Here is a 10182-nt window from a genome sequence, read left to right as displayed (position 1 = left end):
AAATAGGAAGGGAAATATAAAGGGAAAATCAAATGAGCATCCTACTGGAAGCAAATTCACGGCTCTCGTTACAGAATCAGTTGGAAAGGACCTCTGAGATCACCAACCTTTGACCAAACACCACCATGACAAGTAGACCATAGTGCTGAGTGCCACGTCCAGTCTTTCCTTAAACACCTCCAGGGATGGTGACTCCACCACCTCTTGTGCAGCCCCAATGCTCGACAACCGTCCTGAGAAGAAATTCCTCCTGATGTCTAGCCTGAACCTCCCCTGGCACAGCTTGAGGCCGAGCCCTCTGGCCCTGCCTCTGGTTGCCTGGGAGAAGAGACCAAGCCCCACCTGGCTGCAGCCTTCTTTCAGGGAGTTGTAGAGAGCAATAAAGTCTCCCCTGAGCCAATCCCAGCTCCCACAGCTGCTCCTCATACAACTTACAAAAAAAAGTCACTTAAAACTTCGGATGGCTTCTGCACATTATTCTTTAGCTCATAGATTTCCTGTGTCCTGGCACACAGGAATTCTATCTGCTAAAGATTAACACAAGTACAAAGGCTTGACAACCTTTACAAATGTTGAAGACAAAATTGTACTGATCGTTAACTGGTGACATTTTTGGTCTTTGTTTTGGCTAGTTTTTAGACTGTTCTGGTCACCTGAATTTCTTCCTGACTCCTGGCAATTTGGTGCACTCAGGAAGGTCCTGAGTTGCCCAGTTTAAGACTCAAAGTTTCTATGCCTGTGTCACATACCTGTGACACCCTTTGGTGAGTTTTTTTTCTTTTCTGTTAACAGATACAGGAGGGAAATGCAAGTAGTGATTGACATTAAAGAAACCACATTGCCTTGATCAGCAAATTTGTCTCTCCTAATACTTCCATGATAGAGGTATCATAATTGTTTCATCAATAATGATAATAAAGTGTTTCAGCTGTCGGTTCAGAAATGGAACTCCTCTCTTTTTTCTAAGCCAAGATTATCAAACAAGCAGAATGCAAGCAAAAGCATGGCTTTGTGGAGTGTTTCTTTTGGGAGGAAAAATTAATGATGTTACCAGGAATCTTAAATGCAGTCCTGTTTATTTATAAACAACATAAAAGGTCTTTTATTTTTCCTTTGGACTATAAAGAATCAAACAATAAGAAATAATTTATTTGCTTCTAGCCTATGGTTTGATGGTTCCTCATATGAATTAAAGATGCAGTCATGAGCAAGGCTGTGATTGCTGCTCTCCTTCACAGGAGAATCAGACCACCATTTTTATTTTTTAATTTGGAAATTCACCAGACGCAAATGCATCTCTTTGCAGACTGCAGACCACTTTGACTCTGCAGAGCCAATCAGTTTAGCTCACCCATTTAAAAAGGCACAGCATCACTGATCAGTGAGAGCTAGAACCTAGGCCTACAGCCTAGAACCATCATGATGAAGGCCAAATGTGTCTTGGGACTTTTGTCCTCAGGTGCTCCGCTGCCTTGGCAGGCAGACTGGACCTTTCCAGAGCCCACAGAGAACTGGAGGAGCTTTGGCCTTTCTGTGCATAATAAAGGACAATAAAGTGTCTCAGGCCATCTGTTAGAGTCCATTTGTAATACAGCAGACATACACCCTGTTGTAGAGCCACTAAGTCCAAGCAGAGGATGCTTACATGTGCATGTATCCCATCACTGCCCTCTCTTGCAGGGGGAAAACTTATCTCCCTTGTCCACCACTGGCTGTGTGGGATGTGAAGTTTGTGAACAACAGAAGTCATTTGATGCGTATTATCAGCTTTTCAACCCTATGTGACAGGTGTCAGGTGGTACCACCTTCCACATGCAGCCAGACACTCTCCCCTCAGTCACACTCCCATGTAGCACAGCTGAGGATGTGGAGCAGGTGTGGCAGAGGGACAGTAAAAAACAGACCAAAAATTTGTGGTGCTGCAAAACAGTAACATGGGGAGCGCATGCTTGTTCACTCTGTAGGGACTTCAGGGTGGCTGATAACCCGACAGCACTCAGCAATATTCCTGTTTGCAATGCACAGGCAGAATGTGCTTAGTGTTGTTTCTATTCCTCCCCTTTCCCAGGCAGATTCTTCTGGCTGCATCGTACAGTCCTTCAGTCCTTCTTTTGGCAAGTTCTCTTGTCTCCTCTCAGGATTTACTTCTCCTCTTCCATAAAGGTGTATCTCCAGTTTGAGAATGTTGCCATACATAACACAGCTTTCCTCATAGTGGTTTTATGTATATACCAAGACAAAGCAGTGTAGTATTGCATTGATTTCTATTTTGTGCAAAAAGATTCTAGTAACATCAGAAACTGTGTCTGTAGTTCAATTCTGGTTCAAAGAATGGTGAGACAAACGTTTCGGCAAAACATTATCAGCTGTTTACCATCCCTCTAGGAGCATCCTGTATTGGGGTGAGGGTTTGGTTCTGTATTCATGGAAGGTGAGATCAGTCCTAACCCAGAGGGCTGGTGAGCATCTTCAAAGACCTCATCACTGATGGCAGTCTCGTAAGCAGGTGGTGGAGTGAGTGGCTCCAGTGGTTCAAACCTTTCTTCAACATCTTTCTCCTCATGGATGTCCAAAACAAACCGCTGCAGTCTTGGGGGCAGCACCAGCTGCAGGTGCGCCCTGGAGCCCGTGTCTGTCTCAGAGGTGTGCATTGTGTCTGCTGGCACTGGGCCCTGGAGAGCCTCCACCATCATCTCTTGTTGGGCAGAGGATTCAACAACAACGTTGTACGGGGGAGGCTCGCTCAGTGGTGAGGGCACGGAGCCTGGGTTGGATGTAATTGTCCATATTGCTGGAGCTGACATGGTCATCACCTCCTCATAGGTGGGCGCTTCGTAGGCAGCATTCACCCTGTGCCAGGAGCAATGCCAGATACACTCGTTATTTTATTGCATAGTTTATATTTATAGTACAGATCATGGCGTATAGGGACCATGCAACAATCAACAAATGGGACTGAGGCAGTGTATCTCACATGGAATTGCTGTGTAGGATATTCTGGATCAGCTCACCTCTCCAGCCAACTGAATGTCTTTCTTACTGGTAAAGAAAACAGCTCATCTGACCATTTTCCCACACTCCCCAGAGTTAGTGAAGCTACCCACACTGTTCAGTTCAGTGTCCTAGGCTTAACCTAGTGTTCTCCTACAGTTAAAATTTATCACTAAGATTGCTAATTACTAGTTATCTCCTACGGTTAAAATTTATCACTAAGGATTGCTAACTACTAGTTATCTCACGGAATAAAACAGGACCTATTTTTTTTTTAATATATTAGCTCAATGTCCATCCATTTTTTAAGAAGAGAAAATTAGGTACTTTTATTTAGTTTAAACAAGGACTAATTATTCTGTGTTTAAAAGAACTATCTGCAAAGAAAAAAAGTTACTTTGGAGACATTTTCTTTTTCAGGTTGTATTTTTAAATAAAAGGATACTAGTTTTCTTCAAGTATGCCTCCAAACGAGTAGGGCCAAATTTAGACTTCTTTTTTTATATAGTCTTTCTGAAAAAACACACTGTATTTAGGAACATCAAGTCTTTTATGCACATGGGTAATGATTATTTGGATTATACAAGGAGGCAAGGTTACAAATAAAGTTAACTTCTTCAATGACAGTAGGAAAACTGGGGTTAAATTAGAAGATGCTGAGAACCTGCAAATGAACCTGAAGCCAAAAAGAGCTGGTAGTGCTCAGAGTCTCTAAAAATCAGGGGTTTTATTAGCGTCAAGTAGGAATTTTAAGAGCAAAACACACCCAGTTACAGGTTTCTCTTCAAGTTTGCCAAGAAACAGTTGCTCTAGAGATAAGGTTTATAGAGCTAAACCCAAATAACATTTGGTATTGCTTCAACATTTTTTCTTTTTCCTTGTCTGACTCATTGTTTGGCAAGCCTCGATTACTCAAAGAAAAATAAAATGGGCCTGGATCGGTTTAACATTGGCAAGTTTTAGTGGATCAGTTCCCAGGGAGGAGAAAATTGGTATTATAAAAGGTACAGGACATGCATGGCATTGACATTTGCAACCTCCACATCAATAATGAGGGAAAAAGATCTGAAAAGAACTTTTGTCTTTAGGAATGGAGTCTGCTGCCTCAGGGGAAGGGCAGCAAAAGAGTGTTTAGAATGTCCATGAGTGAAGTGAGAGAGTTAAAGAGGAGTAACCAGGTTGCTGCTTACCCTGCTTGGTTTTGCCTGTTTGGAGGTATTTCATTTGCGTCATGCCGGTGTTGATTCCTCAGGTAACACTCGACAAACACACTCAGCAAATAGCCGACCAGGCACACTCCCCCTACCCCGAGGAAGAAGTAGCCTACTGGGTTGATGTTAGACGAGATGGCCAGCATGGTGACCCCGATGAGGAGAGCAGCGGTGAACAGGAGCAGCAAGGTTTGGCGGATGTTCTTCCAGCGTGTCTCTAACCACATGGCAGAAGGGATGGCGGTAGCAGGCACTTGAGAACGGATGGGCACTTAAAGGGACAGACATCTGTGGAAGATGGAAGAGTTTTTTCAACACGAAACATGAGCATATGAACACGTTCCTAAGTATTGTGACTGAAGTAGAAACATAACACTTGAGTACATGCATGTGCATCATAAGCCTGGGAAATCTGTGTACACCGATGTAAACATATTAGAATTTCCTGTCAGCATGCATATTGAATAGTTGGAATACTTGGACACAGTCGCAAAACATAAAATGCATAAATAGACCATCAGCACTTATTACCAGACATATCTAAAAAGGTCTGGCTTAACAGGGAGGCAGATTGAGGCTACTGCGAAAGCAAGACACGGAATAACCATAAGGATTAATTCTAGGATTAGGATTAATTCTAGGACATTTGTGCCTTGCATAATCAACATTCAAATATTAATTCAAATCCCGGAAGAAAAGCAGCACTATTTAATAGACCTGTCTGCCCTGGTCAATCAAGCATCTTACTTCAGTGTAGTACTAGAGCAGTAATGTAACTTTAGGTTCTGGGTGTAGCTAGGGTATGTGTGTTTTTGTAAAATGTAGGCATTTATTTCAGTATTTGCCTGTATTCTCAGTTCTTTCTCTGTTGATATGCCTGGTTTTTTGCTCTGTTCTCAGACACAAGAGCCCTTCCTGTCCTCCATTCCAAACCCCATTTCTGTGAAAGGACAGCAGTTGTCACTGTGTGCAGTCAATATGAAATGAATACCAGGGATCTGTGGCATTCAAGAATACCAAAATTAAGGAGCTGTCTTGCACGTGTTATACTAACCTACATCTGTCCCACTGTTTTGGTGAAGACCTCTTTGAAGGAAAAAAGCATGAGACAGTGGGCATACTTTTTATGAATATACATCTCCAAACAAATAAACAGTTTTATATAGCTACATGTTACATTGTCTGCTCTCCCCTTATTACAGAAAAAATAATTAAATGCATATAAACAAAAGAAACACTTTTTTTTTTAGCATGTACTTACCAGAAAGAGGTTTTGGAAGCTACGAGCAGTCATGTTTTAACTTCTCTCTTCATCACAAGGAAAAATGTGAGCTGCTGCTTCCCGTTCTGACCCGAGGATAGAACACTAGTTAAAACTCTCCCTTCCTCCTTTCGAGTTTTTTGGTGGGGAAACTATTCAAAAATAAAGGTCGGAAACTAGTGAGTATGGCAAGATAGCAACTGATGGGAAGATCCCATTGTTCAAGTTTTGCATGGGAAAGTAGAATCTCTGTTTTCCAGGTTCTGAATCCAAAGCAGTTTCTAGACGATCACACCCCTTCGACTCTTGTGCAGCTCTTCTCGGTCTGTCCCACAAAAGCAGGAAACTCATTAGGAAAGAGGGCGGAGTGAGCCGTGGGGGCGTGCTTACCTGTGTCGTATCTCTTTGGTCTGCTTCACTTCAGTGAGAAAGTTCCCTGAAAATTCTGGGGTTTTCCCCACGTAGCAAAGGAATCTTGATCTCTGCCTCACAAAGCAGGAACAACTGCCTGCCCAGCCCACATCACGTGGGGAACACATCACACATAAATCTATTTATGACTTCTGTAAAATGCAAATTCATAATTTGTCCTGATCCAGTCCTGTTTGTCAAATGTTGTTTTATGCCCTCTTTGATTTTACAAACAAAAGGAGAAAAAAGGGGGCAAGAGGTTATTATTTCACAGAGGGCTGAGTTAAAAACATTTTTACTCCCTGTTGTATCTGGGAATGGAAATAGAGGCAATGATAAGCAACAGAACTGAATTAGGTACTGAATTACTTCTGGTATCTGAACCTTTGGTGTGTGTCTGCAAACTGGAGTGGAATGGAAGGGAACGGAAGGGAATAGAATAGAATAGGAATAGGAATAGGAATAGGAATAGGAATAGGAATAGGAATAGGAATAGGAATAGGAATAGAATAATTTCAGTTGGAAGGAATCTACACCTCCAACTCCCCACCTGCTTCAAGGATGACTAGAAGCTGAAGCATGTTATTAAGGACTTTGTCTAAATGCCTCTTACACACTGACAGGCTTGGGGTATGGCTCCATGAAGCCTGTTCCAGTGTCTGACCACCTTCTGGGTAAAGAAATGCTTCCTGATGTCCCCTGACACAGCTTTGAACCATCTCCACTGGATCCTCAGGAAGAAGGATCAGAACCTCTATCTCCCCTTCCCCTCAGCAAGCGGCAGAGAGCAAGGGGGTCACTCCTCCGCCTCTCTTTTTTCCAGGCTGGATAAACCCAGAGCCCTCAACTGCTCCTCCCAGGACACACCTTCCAGCCCCTTCACCAGCTTTGTTGCCCTCCTCTGCACACATTCAAACAGTTTCCCACCCCTCTGAAATGGTGGGGCCCAGAAGTGCTGCCAGCACTCTGGGTGAGGCAGCACCAACACTCTCACGAGTCTTTCTCTCTTCACAAATAGCAAGTCTAGGAGGGCATCTTTCTTAGCTGTCTCACTGAGTATCTGTGACAAGAAGTTATTGCCTACAAACTCCAGGAATTTCCTAGATGGGTTCATCTAAGCAATTTGTTATTCCCAGGTGATACCTGGGAAGTTGGAATCTTCCATAAGGGTAAGGGCTGCTGATTCAGAGATTTCTCTTAAATACCTATAGAAGAACTCATCAGTGCTTACATCACTGCAAGTTCTTGAGTACTATAGGATGAATTATCCCCAGGAGCAGGGTGCAGCTCATGGTGGTCTGTAACAAGAAGATGCCCTATATATTTATTAATAGCACTTAGTTTGGAAGTTTGGGCCAACAAGAATTGCATGAGGTTCAACAAAGATAAATGTGAAGTCCTGCAGGGATGGAATAATCCCAAACAGCAGGGATTGAATTATTTTATACTATTATTATTATTATTATTATTATTATTATTATTATTATTATTATTATTATCCCAACCTGCAGGAATTATTGGAATAATCCCCAGCACAGTCTGGGGCCAGACTGACTGGGATGCAGCTCTGCTGAAATAAATTTGTTGGACATGATGAAAGGGAAACTCAACAGGAGTCAGCAGTGTGCCCTTGAAGCACTGAAGGCAAGCTGTGTCCTGGGCTGCATCTGTAAGAGGGTAGTGAACAGATCAAGGGGTGGGATTATTCTGAGCAGCATTTGTTAGGACACACATAAAATACTGTGTACAGTTTTGTCCCCCCAATTTGGATGTGGTCTGAAAAATTTGGCATGGTCTGGGGAATGACTTGCGGGTTGAAGAACTCTGACAGCTTAAGAGGCTGGATTTGTACAGCTGAGAGGAGAGAAGGCTTGGGCAGGTGATAAGTGTCTACTCACAGTTTTGCAATAGTAGTAGGTAGTTACAGAGAGGAGGGAGGGTGTTTTCATGAGGGTACATGGCGACAGGATAAGAGGCAACAGGAAAAAGTGTAAGTCCCTCTACACATAAGAAAAACAGCCTTTAATATGAAAACAGCAAAATGCTATTTCTAGCCCAGAGAAATGGAAGAATCCTCTTGGCTGGAAATGCTCAAGACACAGCTGAGTCCAGGGCTCAGCTTTCAGTAAGAGGTTGGACCAGATCATCTGCCCTTCCAGTCTGGACTTGTCAATGTTTCTGTGTTTTGAATATTTTCTCCTTATAATTGCCTTTCTGGCTGCTGACAGATAAAGGAACTTTAGCTTTGATTGTTATCCATTCTTTGCTTTCAAAGAGAATTCTTTTGAAGATGTCAGACTTAACACCCACATAAAGGGGAGAAAGTCAGGATTCTGGCGTGCAGCATGCCATTTTGCAAGGCTATTGTTTAGATGAAAAATATGATTTTCATTTTGGGGCTGCCTGGTATTGAGAACACCTTAACTGCTAAGGAAGATTTGAGAAAACTGTTTTGACAGCCTCTTTACACAGGCATCATCTTGACTGACCCATGGTGGAATCTGCACGTGTCAGTACAAACAGCAACTACTTTCTAACCAGTGTAGCTGGTGGTTGTTAGAATCATTCCTCAGAGATAAAAGATTTATATCCTACTGATTTGAGGAGGTAATTAAAATTATCTCCCTGCCTGTTCTCCATTTCCTTCTGTCTTCCTTGCAGTGACTCAGTGTTCAGGTGATCTCTTGCTGAACCAGCCCAGACATCTCAGTGGGAAAGTATTTATATTTTTCCTCAGTGAATTTGGTGGGCTTAATCTAGTCCCTAACGTATCATCTAACCACTAGCTCCCCATTAAAGTGAAGAAATAGGAATGCATAGCCAGAGTGGTGGAGGAGAAGGGAGGAAGAGTGGGAATAATTTCCAGGGCTGTAGTGGCTGCCATTTGATTGACTGGGCCCAAACCATTGGAGCAGAAGGAAATTCTTCCTTCTTGGATGGAGTAAGCCTCATAGGTGTAGAAAGAACCTAAGTCCCATTTTTAACTCAGCAAAGCCTGTTAGATATATCATGGATTACTAGCTCAGCCTGATGACTTTAGCCAACTCCCAGCTCTGGTATGTACACTGTCTACTGTCCAAAGACCTTAACAATTTGACCATTGTTGAATCCCCCTTGTGGGTTCCTACAGAAGGTACTTCAGCTGTGTGGAGGGAGCTGAGGCATTTTGCTTATCTGCACATTCTCCTGTGCGGAGCAGGCACTCTCCTAGTGGATAATAGAAAGTCAGAAATGTGAAAAAATCCTTCATTATTTTTTTTGGAGAGCTACTTTTGTGATTGGAAATGCTGTATTTGATTTGTGGATAGATAGAAAGATGTTGGTTTTGCTGAAAATCTGTATAGTAGTTTTGATTGGTGCACCATTTTAAAAAATAGTCTTGGACACAGTTACGAAATATTGGAATGAAAAAGGCTAGAAATGGTAGGTCTGTGTTGAATTGGTTGTTGATTGCATTGATTGTATCAGTTTATTTCTGTTAAAGTTCAGAGTTCAGTAACTCCTGTGGATTTTACCCGTGCAATTCATGGATGACAGTGCTGAATCTTTAGGAATTATTTTTCTTCATTTACAAGCACGCGTAAAACAACAATACTTTATGATGCAGCTGTGAGTGCATTAGTTGAACATGTTTATGAATGTGATACATACTGCTTTGTGAGTCTAAGGATACGAAGCAGGATGAATTTCTATGAACTAACCTCTGCAGTATGTTTTCTAGCAGGAAAGTGCTTCTACATGAGGCCTTTCAGCATTTCTGAAGGACTTCTGAAATTTTTGTCTGTTTGTTGTTTTGGTTCTTTCTGCAGTCTGGTTAAGACTGTCACTGGGATCCATAACAAAGAAAAATTGATCACACAGCTGCATCAAGAAGATTTTGGTGATTAAAAGACACAGAAAATGCAGTGGGGCTTGGGTAAAGCCTGAGAGATATTTCTCTGCAAGGTTTGTTAAACAAGGTGTTGAAGCCTGGGAGAGTAAACAAGGATATTTATCCTGCCTTGCAAAACTGTCTCCCTTTCATGTGCAGTAGAGATGTTTTTCTTTTCCACAGAAAGCTTTCTGTTCTCTGTTGTTCAGTCATACTGTGGGAACCTTCATTTAACAGCATATTTCTATAGTTAGGACTGCGAATTTCCTTTTTTTTAATTCTTTCTTTGTTTTTTCCCATATCTTGTTGTCAGCCTCTAAGAAGCATTTCACCTTTCCCCTGTTTCATCTCACTATCTACTCAACCTTCTGCCCCGACTGCTACTAATTAACTTAGTTCCTACAATAAGCTCAGTTATCAGCTCGGTATGCAGAGAA

The 10182-nt window shown here is 42.2% G+C and overlaps 1 protein-coding gene across 1 annotated transcript; it reads right to left on the bottom strand.

Moving 5' to 3' along the window:
• Positions 1-1059: 1059 nt before the first annotated feature.
• Positions 1060-5950, bottom strand: TMEM139 (transmembrane protein 139). The gene is made up of 4 exons (XM_005523808.3): positions 5854-5950; positions 5464-5615; positions 4182-4490; positions 1060-2850 (listed from the first exon to the last, which is right to left on the bottom strand). Exons 3-4 carry the CDS (start codon positions 4427-4429, stop codon positions 2382-2384), a joined length of 717 nt encoding a protein of 238 aa, XP_005523865.1. The 5' UTR covers positions 4430-4490; positions 5464-5615; positions 5854-5950; the 3' UTR covers positions 1060-2381.
• Positions 5951-10182: the final 4232 nt, after the last annotated feature.

This window comes from Pseudopodoces humilis, chromosome 2 (assembly GCF_049639895.1).
Source record: "Pseudopodoces humilis isolate 2021_Gansu_Grassland_sample_001 chromosome 2, ASM4963989v1, whole genome shotgun sequence".
Lineage (NCBI taxonomy): Eukaryota > Metazoa > Chordata > Aves > Passeriformes > Paridae > Pseudopodoces > Pseudopodoces humilis.
The sequence above is the reverse complement of the archived record's forward strand: the minus strand, read 5'-3'. Positions and strand labels throughout refer to the sequence as shown.